This window comes from Lucilia sericata, unplaced genomic scaffold, assembly GCF_015586225.1.
Source record: "Lucilia sericata isolate MDLA Ls3-8-SP2 unplaced genomic scaffold, ASM1558622v1 Contig000627F_arrow, whole genome shotgun sequence".
NCBI lineage: Eukaryota > Metazoa > Arthropoda > Insecta > Diptera > Calliphoridae > Lucilia > Lucilia sericata.
In genome coordinates, this window is record NW_023994633.1 from 245,619 (window position 1) to 268,590 (window position 22,972).

The 22,972-nt window shown below is 28.4% G+C and overlaps 1 protein-coding gene across 1 annotated transcript; it reads left to right on the forward strand.

Moving 5' to 3' along the window:
- The first annotated feature begins 11,177 nt into the window (after nucleotides 1–11,177).
- Nucleotides 11,178–14,447, forward strand: LOC119606830. Its single transcript, XM_037960463.1, has 2 exons — nucleotides 11,178–12,444; nucleotides 14,389–14,447. The coding sequence occupies exons 1-2, from the start codon at nucleotides 11,178–11,180 to the stop codon at nucleotides 14,445–14,447; spliced, it is 1,326 nt and encodes a 441-aa protein (XP_037816391.1).
- Nucleotides 14,448–22,972: the final 8,525 nt, after the last annotated feature.

Sequence of the window (22,972 nt, forward strand, 5' to 3'; positions counted from 1 at the left end):
GAGTTCCAATGGTTTCCACCAGGGTATAAACGGTTTGAGTATTTTATGTGCGAGTGAGACGCAGCTCCGTCGAAAGCCAGATAACACAATTAATAGCGATGAAGCGAAAGTTGTTCACCAACTCAGACTCGAATTGCGAATGCCACAATTTTTTATTTATAATCCTGAAAACATTATATATTTTACATTATATAAAACAGTTCGTTAACAATTTAAAAAATCGGAAGTCAAAGAGTCGACCTTTCATAAATGCATAAAGTCGACTTTTTGTTTTAACATTTTATGTTTCATGGTTTTTATATTTTCTACATTTAGCAACACTAATATGAAAACGTTTTACAACACTAATTAAAACGGTATTATCAAAGCGTGTGTAAATCATCGAAACGCAATTAGCTTTCAAATATTTGTGTCCAAAATATAAATATAATTTGTAAACGGATTTTTTTGTCCAATTGTTTGGCTGCTAATTGTTAGAAAAAATATAACTTCGTGGCTAAACAGCAGTAATGCCAAGAAGAATGTTAAACTAAAAAACTAAGAAAAATAAGTCGTGGGATAATTCTTTCTAATACGGCCAACGGCAGTAACGTGGTAGCTGGTGATTCTTAACAATCTGGGACAAATAATGTAAGTTGTTTTGTATTTATTTATTTATTTAAGGTTTTATTTATTTATTTATATTTATTCAGTATTTTTAAAAAGTTTATTTGATTTACTAAGGAGTTTTGCAAGATTTACTTTAGTTTCGCAATCATTTGCATACCTTAAATCCAGGTTGTAGCCAAGTTTTTACTACGCATTCATACATGGAAAGAGAGTGGATCAAGCATTGAAAATTAAAATTTTAAAATAGTACCAACATACCGATGGAATAGATTATGAACTAGGATATTCAACCCTACTCTGCATATCGATTAAGTTTCCGCATTCAGTTACCCTACGATCGAAAATTGGTATTCCAACAAAAAACGGAATCGTAGGAAAAAGAAGAAGCAATTCCAATTTATTTCATCGCTATACGATTGTGTGTATTCTGCATTACGATCGTAACTATGTTTTAGTAAGTTGTTATTTTAGCGACGGAGCTTCAAATCGAAATGCAGAATAGGGTGATTAATTAGTATACTGACTAGTCTATTGACTGGACCACGGACTGGTCTATGTATGACTTTATATACTAGTCTATTGTTTAGTGTATTGTCTAGTTTACTGTCGTGTAGTCTCTGGACTAACAGCTAAAATTTTACCCATTCTTTTCCCTTTAAAAAGAAGGAAATTGCATTCCATTAAGACAATACCATTTAAATTCATTATCAATATTTGTTGTTTAAAATGTACCAACATACTCTTTTAAAAGAAGGAAATTGCATTCCATTAAGACAATACCTTTTAAATTCATTAGCAATATTTGCTCTTTATTAAATTACATAAATTATCCATTGAAAATTTAAATTTTAAAATGTACCAACATACCTATGGATTAGAATATGGACTAGACTTGAACTAGAATATTAAATAGTATACAGACTAGTCTATTGGCTTGTCCATGCACAAGTTAATATACTAGTCTATTGTTTAATGTGTTGTGTAGTTTATTGTCGTTTAGTTCCTGGACTAACACGTCTATGTTGTGAACATTTACACCTAAGCTGCTGGCTACCTTGCTGTCTGGAGTTTTATTTTCCATATAGTTACCGTATGACATATTGATTGGTTTTGACTGTTTATTTTAATAAACTTTTAGTGGAATAAACATTTCTGTTGTATGTAGGAATTTATTTATAATCAATACAGTACAATTTAATTGTCCTATAGTTATTTTATATAGTTTATTATCTTTTTTAATAATAGATGTGTTTTGTTGCTAACGTTCAAGGCAATTTCATACAGTTGTACACACGAAGTATGCTCTTCGCAAGTTATTTCGAAAATTTAGAGCACTTCGTGTCATCTTTTTACTCTAATTTAAATTTGTTTTCATCAATATCCAGCATCTCTCATTCACTACAAGAATTGCATAATCCAAAATTCTGGCCTTTTGAACTGAGTATTAGAAAATATAGTCTTGCATATAGTTTTTCCTATTTTCAAAAATATGTTTGAAAGATATTTAAAGAAATTTTATAAAGCGGTTAACGCTGTTTTACTTAAAACGAAGTTTTTTAATTTATGCAGGTCTTGTAGTAAATGAACGATATGAATGTATTTTGTTTGTATCACACCACTATGTTGTTACATTTGTATAGTGAATGAATTCTATATTTGACCAAACTAGCACGGTATTTTTTAAGAAAATATTTTAAGGAACTTTCAAGCCATTTCTCGATTTTCAATTTCGAATTTAATAAACACATCTCGAAATTAAATTGTATGGTTTAAATATTTTGTTGCTGAGGCCACTTTTTCTTCCCGAACCTATTAATATTCGGACTGGTAATTTTCCTTTGTAATACCCACTACACCGACTTAACCATAATTATTGAAAATTTTAGTTACGGAACCAAAATCAGTATACCTTGCTGTGCGATTTTGAAGCATTTTGTGCAAAATCGTTTTTGGAATTAAAATTTGGACGTGCTTTGACACAAAATTTGCTATAAATAAGATACGTTTCGCTTCTATCGCACTTATAGCTCATTTGGACTTGCTTTGGACTTGCTTTGACATAAAATTTGCTATAAATAAGATACGTTTCGCTTCTATCGCACTTATAGCTCATGAGCAATATAAACAAAAATGTAAATTTTTTAGTGGACAAACATTATGAACATATTTTACATTAATTTGTTTCAGAATATCATGATTCATTTAATTTTAAAGTCGTGGGAACAAACTTTTATATTAATTTTAAAGATGATTCAATACATCTTGGTAGAACATAAATAATTTCTTGAATCTATCCTTAGAAGCTTTAAGACTTAGAATGTTGTGATTATTTCGAGTCGAATTGAATAAAAGGTCAGTTGAGTTTAAATAATAAAGGTATTTAAAAAACTATTTATTGAAATTGATTTATAATACGCTGTTTTTTAGGGAAATCAAGATTAACTTTTTTATTAAATGAAAACAAATTTTGTTGCAATTTTAAGTACCATATTTTAAATATCAGTGGAGAACAGTGAGTGCAAGCCTACTTAAATAGATCTTGTAAATTGTAGTTTCCCAATAAACCAAACGAATTCGCTTAGGTGATATAATAATTCATAGATCACACAAAAGGATTTATACTTCTTTAATTAATCTCTCAAGAACGAAGGGAAATTACACTCCATAAAATTTGGAGATAAATACCTAACACATATGAAATTCATTTGGTGCATAGGTTAAAGTTTTTTTTTTGGAAGATTGGCTTTTTAACTGTTTTTATCTCTTCACCAACTGTATATATATATTGTAATTTTTTCATTGGTGATGCTGACGTTTGGAGCTTGTAGCTGAAAGTTTTTCAAAAACGACTTTGGTTTTATCTTAAATGTTTTTGAAATAGAAAAAATCGTGCAGTCAATAGCGAGTGAACAAATTTATGTTAATTGGTTATAAAAAGTTGTTCTTTATTCTTCATCTTCAGAGTAAAATTTCAAAATAATTTTTCTGACATTTATAACACAAAATAATACAGTTTTTATTTTACTCTGATGTACTAAATAAGGCAAAATTATGTTTGAATGCCTTTTAGACATTCGATATTATAAGATTTTGTTATCTGGTATACGGATGTGTACAAAATAAACATGATTTTCTCCCTGAATTGACGTGCAGCCTTAACACATCTGCTCAATCCTTCAATGACAATACAAACTCTTCAAGTTTTATAAAATACGAGTAGTGTCCGGTCCTCATTTCAGACACTTGATTGGTCATATGGACTCTCTACGTAAAGATCTATATAACGCTCAAATGTTACAATAATAATTTCGGCGGTTGCTTAAAATGTAATACTGCGACGCAATTTAATGTTTTTTAGCATTCCGTGCAGTTATTCCTAAGTTTATCGATTACGAACAAAAATATTACTCTTTTATTTATATAGATAGAAGATAGATTAAAACTTATGTGATAAAGGTGTACTTAAGAGATTAACTGCCTGTTTCACAATATCAAAACAACATTTTCTTTCTTATAAATATATTGAAAACAAAATTTTAAATTTATTTGTTGTTTTCAATATATTTGTAAGAAAGAAAATGTTCTTTCGCCTTTAGAGAAACCGGCAGTAATAGTCAAATAATAATTTATTTTTCAAAATTAATGTAATATGATGCAGTACAGCATTTTCCAAAGAATATAAAATTAAAATAATAATTTATATTCAAATATTTATTTACATACAAATATTTCGCTCTATTGATTTTATTTATACAAAATGTATATATTCATATGAAAAAACTTAAGACCCTTTCTCCAAAACAACAATTGTAGTAGAGATTTTCATCTTTTACTAAAGACGTTTTTATTTTAGAGTAAAATCTCAGGTTACATTGCAAGAGATTTTGAAATACATACTGCTAATGTTTGCTGTTACTATATTTTCACATTCATCTAATATTATTTAAAGCTTTTGCAAAAACTTGGTTGACAAAGAGTATATTTCAAGGTTTTGAAGATACCCACTTTTTGATTTGCAAAATTGTTTATTTCAAATCCTATTGTTAAGCTACTTTCACAATTATAGAGTACTCTACTCTGTAGTCAATTAAAGCTAGATAGTCGAATTTAAAACATTGTTGATAAAAGGAAACACAACTTGCTGGAGTTCTATATCATTGTAAAATTAGATTTACTAAGAATCACTAAACTCATCGTGATCATGGTCCATTTCAAATGGTCCCAAAGATAATAGAAAAGAGTTAATTGCCAACAAATCCTGTAGATATTTTGATAAATATGTCAAGATTGCTATTTAAGAATAGATTTAAAGCTTCAGGACTGGGTATCAAATTTAGTGGTGGATTCTATTTACTAGTCAGACATATAGTTAAAGTTTGGTATTACTGCCATTTACTTTTCCGCATCCTCTGTATTTTTTTTTATAAATTGTATTAGTATTTTAAAAGTTGGTCACAAAAATATTTTCAAAGAGTGTTTCCAATTATGAATATAAAATTGTAAGTGAAAAATCATTAATATGACTTAAAATTAGAATTAAGAAGAGAAGTCAACATTTCTAGCAAAATTCCACTAAATTACTATAAATTAAATTAATGAAACAGTATATTTTGTAAAAATGCAAATTTTTGTAAATTACTATAAATTAAATTAATGAAATCGTATATTTTGTAAAAATGCAAATTTGTGTCTAGGTGAATAGTATTTAAATAAAATGTTCATCGATAAAACTTTTACTTGAAACTAATCGACGATTTGATTACTGTTATAACAGAAAGAAATTTTATAAGGTAGTAATAGCTAATTGCCCTGAATATGTTAGAAATACTTTTGAATTTTTGCATTCTGACAGAAATCCTCAAATTTTAATTCCTATAATAAATCGAACCACTTACGAAAGATCTTTTCATGTGCGAGTTTCTAAACATTGGAACTCTCTTCCTCGAGTTCTTAGATGTTTTGATTTACGATTTACAACATTTAAAACGCAGCTTTTTGAATATGCATCCACTAATGTGATTTAATGTATTTATTACTTTTTTGCAATGAATTTTTAAAATTATACAGCGCTAATAGATATTATCATATATGAAGTTATTTACACACACATATGTACGCATAAGCAATTCATTTTTGTAGTCAGCCTCTTATGTATTAATGAAATTATCTGTAATATTGATTTAAGTTGCCTATTTTAACATATGCTAGTCTACCAACTACATATGGGTTCGGTTGGTTTTTCGTAAATAAATAAATAAATAAATCAATTTAACCTAAGTTTAAAATGAAAAATGGTATAATAACTGCACAATATAGGACATAAAGTGGAGTTAATATATACTGAGAATTCGCAAAATAAAGGTTCAATTTTTAATTATTGATGCGATAATTATAACATAAATTATTTATAATTGTTACTTTCTAAGATCCAATACATACTAAGAACTCTCAAAGAAAGAAAAGTGTATATGTTATATTATCATTTTTGTTCTGACGGCTTATGTTTAACGTGTCTATTTGTATTTAGATCTGGAAATGTTTATCTTGAATATAAGAATCAATATCTGTAACATTTATTCAATGTCAATCAATACAATATACTCTTTATTACCTATTCTTAGTAAAACAATACTTAGACATTTTAAAGAAAAAAACGAGACGAGTGTTAAAAATATTTAAGAGATGTGTTATTTGCTTATTTGCTAATTACTTTAGAAATTATTGTAGCCGTGGTTACTTTGGCAAAATAAATTTTCATTTGCAATTGCGTTTCAAGTCCAATGCGTTTTTATTCATTTATTTATTTTATTCTTGAGAACTTTATTAATAAACGAGCTCACAGAGCCATATATGGTTAACAATTCTGCTAATGTGTGTAGACAGAGTACATACAATTTTACAATTCTGTTCACTTTAGGTTAAATGCTCAACAAACATTTCATTAATGACCGAAACATTTTTTAAATCATTCCCATCTAATGAGATGTGGCATTTGTTATAAATTGTTGCAGCAATAATTAAAAATATTTTAAACTGTAGGTCTAGACTTCTACGGGAAAAAGGAACAATTTGTCCAGAATCTTTTTTTTGCATTTGAAATAAAAAACGGCAAAAGCGTCGAGTCTTTAAAAAAAAGTGATATGTGGTCTTTACATATTATTCCACAAATTAATGTTGTCATAGGGTTTACCTCTTGCCTAAAGAAGTTTCAAGTATCTATCAAACAACAGAAGAGTTATCGAAGATATATTTTTATACCCTTCACCTTCGTTTTAAATGTACTTCGACTTTTTGAACTTGTGTAGAATTCGTAATAATTGTTATCATTCATTATAATAAATAATTGAAGGGCTTATTGCAGTAACTCGGTTGGCCACAATATCAAAATATTTAGAGAAACGATTTTAAAGTTTTGAAATTTGGACAAGCAGTAATGAAAAGTTATCAATACATAATAAATTCCTGCCTAAGATAGCAATTTGTTAAAAAATATCTTGTACCAAAATTTGATGATCTTTTATGTAGCGCACACCACATTTATAACAAATTGTTGTCTTGTGCAGGACTTTAATACATATGTATTTAGATATAAAGTCATTAGAATCCTCATTCGGTTTTTTAATTTCATATCAATTGCAGAATTTTCGATGTAAAAGTCGAAGAATCTGAAATCCTTTATATTTTTGAACAAGTTAAAAACTGATAATAGGCAGGATGGCGAATACCAAAAGTGTATTAATTGCTTCTTTTAACTTTCTTACTTATTTTCTTAACCCAATTACCTTTTTTGTTCTCCAGTTTGTAATAAGTCCAAATAATCCGAAAAGCCATACAGCGACCTTTATGAACATTTAAATTAATTAATATCTAGCGCACACCACATTTATAACAAATTGTTGTCTTGTGTAGGACTTTAATACATATGTATTTACATATAAAGTCATTAGAATCCTCATTAGATTTTTTAATTTCATATCAAATGCAGAATTTACGATGTAAAAGTAGATGACATTCGAAGAATCTGAAATCTTTTGTATTTTTGAACAAGTTAAAAACTGATAATAGGCTGGATGGCGAATACCAAAAGTGTATTAATTGTTTCTTTTAACTTTCTTATTTATTTTCTTAAACCAATTACCTTTTTTGTTCTCCAGTTTGTAATAAGTCCAAATCATCCGAAAAGCCATACAGCGACCTTTATGAACATTTAAATTAATATCTATTATTAACAGCATATACATAATTTACTTATTCATTTGTCGCAATTCATTTGTTACTGTATAAAAGTTAAATATTTACCGTAGCGTCTTTTGATTACTTAACGAAAGTATCTCAACTTTCTAACATTTGCCAGGATACCAAGCAGATTTGTATAAGCTAACAACTGCCGACTTGCAATTCTACTAATTCCATTGGAAATGTTGTGAAGCTTTCGGTGGCTTTAGCTTTATGAAAACAAAAAATTAAAATTGAATTTATAAATAATGCAAATAAGTTACATTCTATGCTAATGTTTTCTTACCTCTAATTACATGACCAGCTAGATCATCTCGTTGGGGTAAACAGTCGTAGAGATCATAACGAAGTTTATACAGTTGGTCAATTTGTTTACCTTATGTTCACATTCAAGAACGTCTGGGTGACAATTCTTACTTTAGTAGCGAAGACATCTTACACTTTAAATACGGGACGTATTAAATTCACAAGCATGGTTTTTATAATTTGGGTTCGTTTCAAAAAAGTCTCAATAAATTTAACTTTAACTAAATTCACAAGCGTCCGCAGTAGAAATATTATTGGAAGTACATATTATATCTGTTCCCGTACTTGCCTGTATTGCAGATTTTTACAATAAGTCGTTCCTTTAAACAAATTTGAAAGTATTTTGTTGTTTTTCTGATTACTTCTGAACATTTCGCATTAAAACTGACGAATGTGGGAAAAGACATATTGTTATTTTAATTCTTAAAAAATTAATATGCTGCTAAAAGCTTTTTTAGAATTGAAACAATGTACAGAAGGATTCAAATTTCAAATATTTTTTTACACTGAAGAGTGTCCCTAGAACCTTTGTCTTTGTTTTAGATCTTAATCAATTATGCCTCAACCTTGTTTTGAAAATTATTGATATTATATTCCTTATACAAAATACTATAGGTCAAAACTTTTAAGAAAACTTGATAAGGAAATAAGATTGTTTTAGCATTTTACTGTGTTAGTGTTTTTGTGCGTAATAAAATAGTTAATACTAATAGTATAGAGTCTTATTTGTAGTTCAATAACGCCGGAATTATAATCTGGTCTTATTATTTCGAGGTAACCGTCATTATAACTCCTGGCAGTAGATGAATTGAGAATATAATCATTATATCAGTTATAAAAATTGTATTCCAATAAATATTTTACTCACGTTTAATGAAAAGTAAATCGTCAATTTTTTTTAAATTGTAATAGATATAGAAAAATTATGATGAAAAGAAAACGATGGTATTTTATTGAAGTTAAATTGTATAAATTATGTTTGTAACAGTGAATTTCGATGTTTTAACATAAGGTGGCTTACTAAATTTACCTTTGACCCAAAATATAAAATTAAATTCTTTAGATATAAGCTTAGGAATGAAATTGTGGAGAAAAAGTAAAACTTTCTAAAGTAAAAATCTTACAACAAAACTTTCTTTAAAATATTCACAAATAAATTTGTTTTCAGTCTGGCAACTCCGCCATGAAATAACGCGGAAAATTTTTTCTTGTATAAAATAAATTGAAAAATTATAAAAATTATATTTACAAGTGGTTTTTATTTATAATATAACATAAAAAACATTAATAAACTTTTATTAACTGGCTTAAATTCAAGTTTTTGTTTTTCAATAACAAATAAGTAATTTTGCAAAAATAATTAAACTTGCCGTGTTGTTCCACCGTCTCACATAAACATACTGTGAATATCGTCAAATTATTTATAAACAAACAATAAAATTTACCGGTTTCAACTCTACAAATTGGTCTCCAAACAATATAATCTCTCAAACAAACCCGTTCCTGATTGTTTATTATTGTTTATATATTGGGGCTCCAAAATCTGAGACAGTTTGTTTATTTTTGTTTTTTTTTACACCAGAGCTGGAAATTTTCAATTACTTCAATTTTATGATGTCACCACAAAAAGAAAGCTGCAAATGTCCTCTATGCAATAAAAACGTTACAAAAATTCAAAAAAGTGTTGGTTGTGCTTATTGCAATAATTATTTTCATTTGGGTTGTGCTAAATTTTCTACTGAACTTTATAACATTTGTCTTCATAATAAAGTTCTAAAATATATATGTGATGCCTGTGCGCGTATGCCAAAGTACTGCAATGTTCAAGAAGAATTGAGGAATGGTTTTGCAGCCCTTACAAGTTCCCTAGAAAAAGATCTGGAGAAAAAATTTCTTGAAAATAAACGTTTACTTGAGAATCAATTAGAGGCTGGGTTAAAGGCTATAGAAGCAAGATTTGATGTACTTGCTAAAAAATACTCAGATGACAAATTCTTAGGAGGAGACAATTTACAATCTGAAATAAAAAATTGCTATAATATGATTAAGATTATTGATAATGTAGCCACCGAAAAAATAAAGCGGTTGGAAACAGAAAATAATATTTCTCAAAGACGTTTAAATAGAGCAGACATAGTCATAAAAGGTTTGCCAAGAACATTAAAAAATTTGCGGAAACCTATAGTTAAAATAGCATCATTATGTAATGTTCAACTATACTATTCCGATATTCAACATTGTACATATTTTGAGGGAGGAAAATCAGTACTAGTCAAATTTAATTCAGTACAAATTCGAGATAAGATAATGATTAATCATCGGAGAAATAGAAATATTATTTTACAAGATGTCATTGGTGGTCATGCTACAACTAACGTTTTTCTAAATGATCATTTAACGCCTGCAGCTAAAGAACTGATTGCTGCTTGTAAAAAATTAAAGGAGAATGGAAAAATTACGAAGTATACTTATAAAAATTACGATATTCCTAAAGTTGAGTCTGTATTCTTGGATGGAACAGTAAAAATGCTTACTTTGGAGCAATGCGTTAGTATTCTAGAGGAGGATGGTAATTCTACAACTGAACTTGACTCAAGTGGTAGCTGGATCTAATTTACATACATACATACAAATTTGTGATATACTATTTTTTATTTTTTTTTTTTTTTGTTTTTATTAGATGTTTTGGTAATTATATACAATTTACATCTTATAAAAAACTAGTTGATTTTTGTAATTTATATCAACATTTTTGTAAAATGAAACATAATATTATTGTTAATATTTAACAATGTAGCTTTTATTTTAAAACATTTTGGAAGTTTTTCATTAAAAACTTAATTAAGCCAAATACGACTAGTTTTTCGTTGGTGTAATTTGTATATAATATAATTTTTTTAATAATTTTTTAATTTTCTTTGTTAATTCATATAATTTTTATTTACCTTCTGCCAGAAATTTATGTTATCTTTTTCGATTTCTTTTTCAAATTTCCTTTTTCTATTCCTCATTCCTTTGCTTAAATAATGAATTCTAATTTAGGCACTATTATCTATGATAACTCTTTTTTTGAATCTCAATTGCGTAATTACTCCAATAATTTAAAAATTGGTCACCTTAATCTTCAAAGTTTCGCACTAGGTGGTACATCGACCAAACTCGATGAATTGAGAAATGTTCTAAGTAACAATTTATTCGATGTGGTTGGAATAACTGAAACCTGGTTAACTGAGTATATTTCATCGAACTCCGTTTATCTTCCAGGTTATGTAATTTGTAGAAATGATCGCCCGGGTATAACAGGTGGTGGCGTTGCCTTATATGTATCTAGGAGTTTAAAATTTAATATTATCTGCAGAGAAACTAAATACAAAACTAATAGGAGAGGTGATAGGTCTCATGTGTCTGCCGAATTTTTGTTTATTGAAATAACTGTATCTGGTCGTAAAATACTTGTTGGTGTTGTTTATCTTCCTCACGGTGATTTAACATCAATAGAGGATAGTATTACAGATGTCTTGACTAAATACAATGATATTGTCATTATTGGTGATTTTAATAACAATATGTTTGATATTTCTAGAGCAGTTTCTGTAAGGGAAATGTGCAGTAGATTAAACATGATCTGTCATCATAACTCTCTACCTACTCATTTGAGCATAAGATTTGGTTCAACATCTTTAATTGATTATTTTCTTATATCTCCGTCTATGAACACCATTCAATCAGGACAAGTTCAAATTCCAGGAACTTCACGTCATTCATTTATATATGCAGTTTTTGATGTAAAAATACCGATGGTTAAGGAATTCATTGAATATTTCGATTTTAATGATGTTGATTATTCTCTTTTAGAATTTATTTTTAATTCTTGTGATTTTGATAGAATTTTCTACACCGCTGATGTTAATGAGCAAGCCAATTTATTATTCTTATATTTATGTCAAATGCACAGCGCTGTGCCATTTAAAAAACGTAAAGTTTGTAGATTTAGTGATGACTCGTGGTTTAATTCCCCTGAGATCAAAAATAGTTTGACGATTAGAAATGCTTCTTATCGTTTATACTTGCGGAAAAGATCGAAGGAGAATTGGAATAACTTCTGCCGCTTAAGAAATCGGTCAAAAACCATTATACGTAATGCTAAACGCAAAGCACATGCTACATTATTTCATGATAAGAACTCTGAACAAATTTGGAACACACTTCGAGCAAATGGAATTGGAGATACTGTTACTAACATTGATAAAGTTGATGTTGAAAATTTAAATTCTTTCTTTTCTTCTAATCAAGGTGATAACTCATTTATTAATTTTGATAGAATAGATTTTTCTTATAATAATAGATTTTCTTTTCGAACTGTTAACCTGGATGAATTAGTTAATGCATTACAATCAATTAAATCTAATGCTGTTGGTTGCGATGGATTTTCAGTTAAATTTCTTAAATTAGTCTTTCCCTTTATTGGAACTTACATATTGCATCTTGTTAATAATATAATAACTACTTCTACATTTCCTATGGGTTGGAAAATAGGTAGAGTTGTGCCCATAAGGAAAATCGGAGAATCTAATGATATTTCAAATTTGCGTCCAATTTCAATATTACCTGTAATATCTAAAGTTGTGGAAGTTTTGCTTAAAAATCAGTTATTGGATTATATTGATGAAACATCGTTTTTTAGTGATGCTCAATATGGTTTTAGGCATGGTAGAAATACGACCTCTCTTTTACTGGGATTGACAGATACTATAAGACAGTCTTTAAATAAAGGAAATTTCAATGTCCTTCTTTCAATGGACCTCACTAAGGCATTTGATAAAGTCGATTATTGCATTTTAATTTCAAAATTGCATCAAAATCTTGGTCTTACATTATCATCTTGCAAACTTTTACTTTCATATCTTGTTGATCGATTTCAGTATGTCTCAATTGGTGAAAAAGTTTCCAGTATTTTACCGGTTAGAAGTGGTGTACCTCAGGGCTCGGTACTTGGGCCTATCCTATTTAATATTTATATCAATGACATTTTCAGGGAATTTGATAAGAACTCATCTTGTATTCCATTTGCTTACGCGGATGATTTATTTTATCTTTTTTGTGGTGAAAAACAATTTGCTGATGTAATGCAAGTGCAGCTTGCTTATGCTGTTTCCAATATTAACAATTGGATGTGTAGAAATAAATTGATTATAAACACTTCGAAAACGAAGGCTGTAGTTTTTGGTTTACCTAATGCTCAATTTTCTTTAAATCTTAACGGTAATGAAATTATATTTGTTGACCACATCAAATGTCTCGGATTGTGGATAGATAACAAGCTTTGCTTTGATAGACATATACATTTTGTTATATCCAGGGTCAATTATGCTTTACGTAACATTTATAACACCAATTTGATTTTACCTATGAATGTTAAAATAATAATAATTCATTCATTAATTATGCCTATATTTTTATATGGGATTGAGATTTACAGTGGTACCTTAGGGTACAACATTAAAATACTCACCAAATTATTTAATAGAGTTATTCGATACCTTTTCTGTTTACGACGTCGTAATCATGTATCAATTTATGTTTGCAGATTTTTAAAATGTTCTTTTCTTAATTATATAAAGTCGCGACTTTTACTTTGTTTTTACAATATTTACAAAAATGGTAACATTTTACGCATTATGTCATTTTTCTCCTTTAGTCGCTCAAGTCGTAATCGTCAAATTCAGATTCCTAGACTAACATCAGTACTGGAGCGTTCTTTCCACGTGCGAGTGGCTAGAATATTCAATAATTTGCCCAGCTCTCTTAGAACATTTCGATTTTCTTATAACACCTTCAAAAATAAAATATTTGTTCATCTTCTAAATAATGATTTATAATTGATTTTTATCACCATCTTGCAATTGAGATTTTCCCCATTTTCTCTTCTATATCTATATCCTTTTCTTTCTCTTTCTTTATTCTTCCTATCTAATCTTAAGAATATATATATAAGATTTATATTGTATTTATTTTTAAACATTTTGTTATTTACTCTTTGTTAAGTGGTTTTTCATTATATGTAGTAAATTTGTTAACTATATATGGCCCTTTGGGCTCAGTTATAATTGTATAATAACAAATTAAATAAAAAAAAAAAAAAAAAAAAAAAAAAAAAATAAATAAAGAAATTCGTTTAGAAAATGTTACTATCAACTTAAACAATATAAAAATACTAATGTATTATTTCCCATACAGGTTCCTTAGAATTCAGTTGTCACTGGGAAAGACGTACCATTTGGAATAAACCACTATGATGCCAAATCAAAATAAATTCAGTGCAAAAAATATAAAAAATAGAATTTAAATTTAGAATTTACTAAAATTAGAACATATACTAAAGTCGTTTTTTTTGTTTCAGATTACAACAGCTATGGTTACCACGACAATCGGTACGACTTGGAGCTCAACGAACAACGACCAAGGATTGTCAACTCAGCCAAACCGACTTTACACGTATCGCTGCTACAACAATAATACTGTAGCTGAAATATCCGGGTGAGTGCAAATTTAATTCAAACTTAAAACAGAAAATAAGAACAGTAGGTCGTGACTGGACAGATAGTTTATATAATTAAGCTAGGACTCGACAGAAACATATTTCCATAATTCATGGTGAATTAAATATAAATTTCTTAACCGCGTGTTATTACCCCTAAATTAAAATAAATTCTGTTTAGAGTAGTTATGGATTATGTCATTGTCAAAACTAATGTTTCTGTATCTATCATTTGTATAATACCCAGTGAGAATCCGCTTTAGGAATGAACAAACACATATTTGATTTCAAATATGTATTGTACAATCATTTATAATTGGTTTCAACTTACTGTAAGATCGGACTCAGAAAATGTTACTACCCTTGGTGACTAATAACCCCTAGCTTTTGATGGCACGGTTCCGTAAAGTGTAATGGGGTTGCACCTTCTAATAGGGTAGTGACGGTTACACATGTAACCAGCTTAGAAACGTAAGTTTTTAGTTGAACTAAGCAAATGATTATTCATTCCTGAAGTTATGGTTTTCACTGGTCTATTACATAAATGCAAGACATGTAGAGATATGATTAAAGTTCAGGACGCTTCCATAACTACGTGAAAGAAATGCATATCAAATAGAATTATTGAAATTAGTTTTCCTATTTTTTTTCTTTGTTGGAAATAGTGTGACCACAAGTTTTTACTATTTTTGCAATTAATGCTATATATGTAAAGGAATCTACGGTAAATTTTAGGTTTAATAAAAATTTAGTTAACACTTTCGTCACAGTTTTTAACTGGAGGTATCAAGAAATCTTTTAAGTATACCACAAGGGTGATATTGACAAGGATATTGACCGGTACTAATATCATTAAGTTCCTACGAGTCCTGGTTTGTCCGATTTATGATCTTTAATTTTTATCCTGAAAGCTTTTCCTGAAGAACCTTACATTTTATATTATGTTTCTAAACATTTAAATAATTTTTCTTACAATCTAACTGATGTTTCTGTACCATCAATCATTTGTATTGTAACCAGTGAGAATCTGCTTTAGCAATGAACAAACACATATTTGATTTCAATTATGTATTGTACAATCATTTATCTTTGGTTTCAACTTACTGTAAGATCGGACTCAGAAAATGTTACTACCCTTGGTGACTAATAACCCCTAGCTTTTGATGGCACGGTTCCGTAAAGTGTAATGGGGTTGCACCTTCTAATAGGGTAGTGACGGTTACACATGTAACCAGCTTAGAAACGTAAGATTTTAGTTGAACCAAACAAATGATTATTCATTCGTGAAGCTATGATTTCCACTGGTCTATTACATACTGAATGGCATGTACAGTTATCATTATTGCTCAGGACACATCCATAACTCCACGTCTATATTTGACAAAAAGAGCAAAAAAAAAATTCTATGCAAATTTTACAATACAAAGACGTTTGTTATCAAGACAATGTTGTATTAACAATTGATTAGACAACATTGTCATAACGATGATATAACGCTAATAAGTGCTGTCTGTACCTGCTAATTTTTTATCATGATAACAATTTGACGTTTAGCATAATAAAAATGTATCTAATCTAGACACGAAATAGCTTTGTCAAACAGAAATTCAATTTAAATGGACATTTTTAAATTAACTTCACTATGTTTTTAAATTTTTGGTGGGAAATATGAGAGATCACAGATTTTTGAAGCTTATTATTATAAAATGTAAAATTCTATAAATATTTGAAGTGGTAATAAAAAAATGAACTATAGGTGAAGGGTATTTTAGATCCGGTTCAGTCAAATATAGCGCTTTGACTGGTTAAGATTTAAGATTATTATAAACCACAAGTACATTTTATGCAAATTACATTGACTTAAACAAATATTCAAACATTAAATTTAAAATTTTTCAGTATAACAAATTTTTTCTGCAAAATAAAAATGTAACTCTTTATATTAAGTTATTAATAATTCAATAAGCCATAAAGTAAGAAATTAAATATGATTTTTGTATACATACATTTAAAAACATACTAAAAATAAAAAAACTTAAAAAAAAATAATTGTAGCAAAATAAAAAACAATAAATTTAATCAAATAAAAAGTTTGTTTGAATCATGTTTGAATAAAGATTTAAGAACAAAATAAGTGAAAAAGTATTTTCTAAGTATAAGCGAAAAAATAAACAAATAATTTATTATTGTACCAAAAACAAAAAATAAAAATATCTCTGTATTATAAAAAAATCTATTAAAATAAAATATTTGTTTTTGTATATTTTTACCAAAAAAAGAAAACATTGTAAAATATCTATAAAATTTTTGATGAACACATTATATATTATTCTATTGAACAAAAAAAATTTGTAACCCTATACATGCTTTATAATTTATATTTGCATAACTTTATTGTTAAACTACTGCGATACTTACGAGTCCCTCCAGTGGTATATTTATAAGAAAAACTTTTGTGATTCGCCTATTCGGATATCAATTGGCGATATCCGGCTTATACCATGTCACCCAACGGACCATGCAAAAACAGGGTAGTGGATGCTATGGTATAAGTTATTTTTTTTCTCTAACTAACAAAACTTACTATTTTCATGACCTACTAAAATACATGTGCTGTGTAATCTTAGTATAAGTAAATCTATTGTAAAATTGCTTTTTGAAAATGTAAACATCCACATGTACAACTGACGTGACAGTTCTAGTAAAATTATATATACATTTCTGAACTACAAAAATGTTCTTGAGTCACTAATTTTGACTTACGTTCAGTAGTTCACTTTTTATCGGTCTTGTTATAAACCTTGTTAACTAAATGAATTGTGTTTAGCGTAGTTATGGCTTATATCATGGTCAAAACGCATGTTTCTGTACTATCAATTATTTGTATCATAGCCAGTAAGAATCTGCTTTAGGAATGAACAAACACATGTTTGATTTCAAATATGTATTGTACAATCATTTATAATTGGTTTCAACTTACTGTAAGATCGGACTCAGAAAATGTTACTACCCTTGGTGACTAATAACCCCTAGCTTTTGATGGCATGGTACCGGAAAGTTCTGACGGGGTTGCACCTTCTAATAGGGTAGTGACGGTTACACATGTAACCAGCTTAGAAACGTAAGTTTTTAGTTGAACTAAGCAAATGATTATTCATTCCTGAAGTTATGGTTTTCACTGGTCTATTACATAAATGCAAGACATGTAGAGATATGATTAAAGTTCAGGACGCTTCCATAACTACGTGAAAGAAATGCATATCAAATAGAAATATTGAAATTAGTTTTCCAATTTTTTTCTTTGTTGGAAATAGAGTGACCACAAGTTTTTACTATTTTCGCAATTAATGCTATATTGTAAAGGAATCTACGGTAAATTTTAGGTTTAATAAAAATTTAGTTAACACTTTCGTCACAGTTTTTAACTGGAGGTATCAAGAAATCTTTTTAGTATACCACAAGGGTGATATTGACAAGGATATTGACCGGTACTAATATCATTAAGTTCCTACGAGTCCTGGTTTGTCCGATTTATGATCTTTAATTTTTATCCTGAAAGCTTTTCCTGAAGAACCTTACATTTTATATTATGTTTCTAAACATTTAAATAATTTTTCTTACAATCTAACTGATGTTTCTGTACCATCAATCATTTGTATTGTAACCAGTGAGAATCTGCTTTAGCAATGAACAAACACATATTTGATTTCAATTATGTATTGTACAATCATTTATCTTTGGTTTCAACTTACTGTAAGATCGGACTCAGAAAATGTTACTACCCTTGGTGACTAATAACCCCTAGCTTTTGATGGCATGGTACCGGAAAGTTCTGACGGGGTTGCACCTTCTAATAGGGTAGTGACGGTTACACATGTAACCAGCTTAGAAACGTAAGATTTTAGTTGAACCAAACAAATGATTATTCATTCGTGAAGCTATGATTTCCACTGGTCTATTACATACTGAATGACATGTACAGTTGTCATTATTGCTCAGGACACATCCATAACTCCGTGTATATATTAGACAAATATCTATCAGAGCAAAAACAAATTTCTATGCAAATTTTACAATACAAAGATATTTGTTATCAAGTCAATGTTGTATAAACAATTGATTAGACAATCATAACGATGATATAACGCCAATAAATGCTGTCTGTACCTGCTAATTTTTTATCATGATAACAATTTGACGTTTAGCATAATAAAAATGTGTCTAATCTAGACACGAAATAGCTTTGTCAAACAAAAATTCAATTTAAATGGACATTTTTAAATTAACTTCACTATGTTCTTAAATGTTTGGTGGGATATATGAGAGATCGCAGATTATTATAAAACGTAAAATTTTATAAATATTCGAAGTGGTAATAATAAACTGAACTATAGGTGAAGGGCATTCTAGATCCGGTTTAGTCAAATATAGCGCTCTTACTGGTTTTAGTTAAGATTATTCATAAGCCACAAGTCTATTTGATGCAACATACATTGACTTAAACACATATTCCAACATTAAATTTAAAATTTTTCAGTATAACAAAATTTTTTCTGCAAGATAAAAATTTAACTCTTTGTATTAAGTTATTAATAATTAAATAAGCCATAAAGTAAGAAATTAAATAAGATTTTTGTATACATACATTTAAAAAAAAAACTAAAAATAAAAAAACTTAAAACAAATAATTGTAGCAAAATAAAAAACAATAAATTTAATCAAATAAGAAGTTTGAATAAAGATTTAAGAACAAAATAAGTGAAAAAGTATTTTCTAAGTATAAGAGAAAAAATAAACAAATAATTTATTATTGTACCAAAAACAGAAAAGAAAAATATCTCTGTATTATTAAAAAATCTATTAAAATCAAATATTTGTTTTTGTATATTTTTACCAAAAAAAAAAAAAGAAAACATTGTAAAATATTTATAAAATTTTTGATGAACACATTATATTTTATTCTATTGAACAAAAATTAATTGTAACCCTATACATACTTTATAATTAACATTTGCATAACTTTATTGTTAAACTACTGCGATACTTACGAGTCCCTCCAGTGGTATATTTATAAGAAAAACTTTTGTGATTCGCCTATTCGGATATCAATTGGCGATATCCGGCTTATACCATGTCACCCAACGGACCATGCAAAAACAGGGTAGTGGATGCTATGGTATAAGTTATTTTTTTTCTCTAACTAACAAAACTTACTATTTTCATGACCTACTAAAATACATGTGCTGTGTAAACTTAGTATAAGTAAATCTATTGTAAAATTGCTTTTTGAAAATGTAAACATCCACATGTACAACTGACGTGACAGTTCTAGTAAAATTATATATACATTTCTGAACTACATAAATCTTCTTGAGTCACTAATTTTGACTTACGTTCAGTAGTTCACTTTTTATCGGTCTTGTTATAAACCTTGTTAACTAAATGAATTGTGTTTAGCGTAGTTATGGATTATATCATGGTCAAAACGCATGTTTCTGTACTATCAATCATTTGTATCATAGCCAGTGAGAATCCGCCTTAGGAATGAACAAACACATATTTGATTTCAAATATGTATTGTACAATCATTTATAATTGGTTTCAACTTACTGTAAGATCGGACTCAGAAAATGTTACTACCCTTGGTGACTAATAACCCCTAGCTTTTGATGGCATGGTACCGGAAAGTTCTGACGGGGTTGCACCTTCTAATAGGGTAGTGACGGTTACACATGTAACCAGCTTAGAAACGTAAGTTTTTAGTTGAACCAAACAAATGATTATTCATTCCAGATGCTATAGATTCCACTGGTCTATGACACAAATGAAATATATGTACAGATCTCAATATTGCTCAGGATAATTCAATAACTTTGCAAACTGAAATTCAATTACCAAAACATCGTTTTAAATTATTTTTTTTAATTATTGAAGTTAAACCTATACGAAAAATTGTATGTAAATGCAATCACTATGTATTATTGATTTCATAAACATAAATTTAAAGTTTTTCCACATATTTCAGTTTAAAAGGCTTTTGATAATTGATACAGGATCGATTTCGCAATATGGGCAACTGTGTGAAATGTCGGTTTGTATTATGTGTCTGTATCTAACTCTTAGTTTGATAAATTTAGTACTTCCCGATAGGTAATATGTCATGGTTATTATGGTTTAGTGTTACGAACACAGCAAATTATAATTTTTGTTTTTATATTTCCAATATATTTAATAGCCTCAAATTATTGTTATTATCTCCACAGAGAAAATTGTCGAATATAAGATTAGACTGAACATTTTTTAACACTATAAGCTACGTTGACGCTATCTTTTCCGATAGGTAATATATTTGGTAAGATTAGAGTTCGTGTATTTTAATGCTTGTTTGATTTAGACTGATGTGTTTAGGAAAATTAAAATGCGGCGATGTGTTGTTTGAATTCTATTCAAAAGAATGTTTGGAATATATTTTGAATATAGGAGAATCTGAAAAACAAAGGAAATTATTTAATAGATTAAAAAATATGATGTCCCCGTTTGTCACCAAACAGTTCTTTCCATCTTCAAATATCACATTGGGAATACGTTTGGTTTTATAAACTTTGAATGTGATTCTAAGTGCAGAATCTTAAATAGTGAAAGATGTTTTAGGAGAGGAGCCGTATAGAGAAAAGACCGCAATTATGTACAGATCAAATTATTGACTTGATAATTGAAGTTAATGTGTAAATGTTGCAGTTAAATTTTCTGTTTAATTAACATTTAATTTTATTTAGGCTTTTATTAAGATCATCAGTAATAAATTGTAAATTTCCTTTCCAATTGCATTTGTTATTAAAGATAAAATAAAATAAATACGGGTAAAAACGTGGGTTTTCATACCTTTAAGCACTCAACGGATTTAAAAAGTAGAATCTGCGGCCTTTATAATGATATATGATATTTAAGAATAATGAAGACCTACATGTAAATGTACATACATATGTGTGCATTTCATCAGCATACATGTTTTTGTAAATGATTTTACACAGTACTTTATATAGCACCATACTATTTACTAATCTATTAGAACACTATGTCTATTCTATAAAAAACATCATAATGGTATCCCACAGGAATCACCACTCTCAGTCATTCTCTTATAATAAAATAAGCTATACTATTTTATCAATTTTATAACACTATGCGAATAAAATACCTGGGAAGTGATATCATATCTCTGAAAGGTGCCTCCGATCTTCAAAATTACACCAATGACAATTTGAAATATAAATCCTTTTTGAAATAATAATTTAAAATTGTTCTTTTAACATAAAGTTCAAAGGACTACCGACTTCGGTCAAATATTTACTAAACTTCAGAAGAGATCAAATACAATTCTTGTTTATATTCTCCCATATTGTAACGAATCCTGGAAGAGTTTATAACTATACCAATCAGTAATATCATTTACCAAATAGAATAAATTTTTATACGATTGCTAAATTTTTATATAATTTAAACGGTCTTTCTAATTACTTTTCTAAGGACTTGTATATTAAATAGTCTACGGACTATTCTAAGTATTCCCTCTTGAATTTAGCAGCTGCTCTGTTATGAGTAACTAAGTTACTCTAGATGCTTTGTTACGCTAACAAAATTAAATTAAACTGAAATTCGGATTACTCATTCACTTATGTATGTTAAGTTTAATCTTTTCATTTTATCAATGAAGAATTATCATAAATGTATTTCTATTAAGTGGTGTTAGGAGAACTACATTTGCTACCAAGTTTTTTTTATTATTTCTTTAACTACTACTCCATACAATTGTCTGAAGTTGTAGCACAAGTATGTGTCTTATGTTGTACGCTTTTTTAAAACTATTGCTACTTATAAAAAAGTGAATCTCTAAATATAGCAGTAGAAACAAAACAGTAGATGTAGAAATAGTTATAAAACATAAACTACAAATGGAGTAGTAGCCTAAAAATAGAAATAAATTTATAGCTACTTTTCGACTAGTAGCAATAGAATAAAACAAAAAAAATTTGACAGCCAAAATCAAATAAACATATCCCAGCGGGAAAAGGATGCAGTATTTACGTCTTACTATATGCATCCAGCCGCATTGTAAAATCGTTTTAATTTTACACGGCGTGTCATTGGCATCCTAATAAAAGGCTTACTTAAAAACACTATAGATGTTCTTCCGTTGAAGGCCTATTTAAAGTTCCTTCGTTGAAGTCTTGTGTGAAGGTCTTGCTTTGAAGGCACATTAGAACATCTTCAGTCGAAGAATCT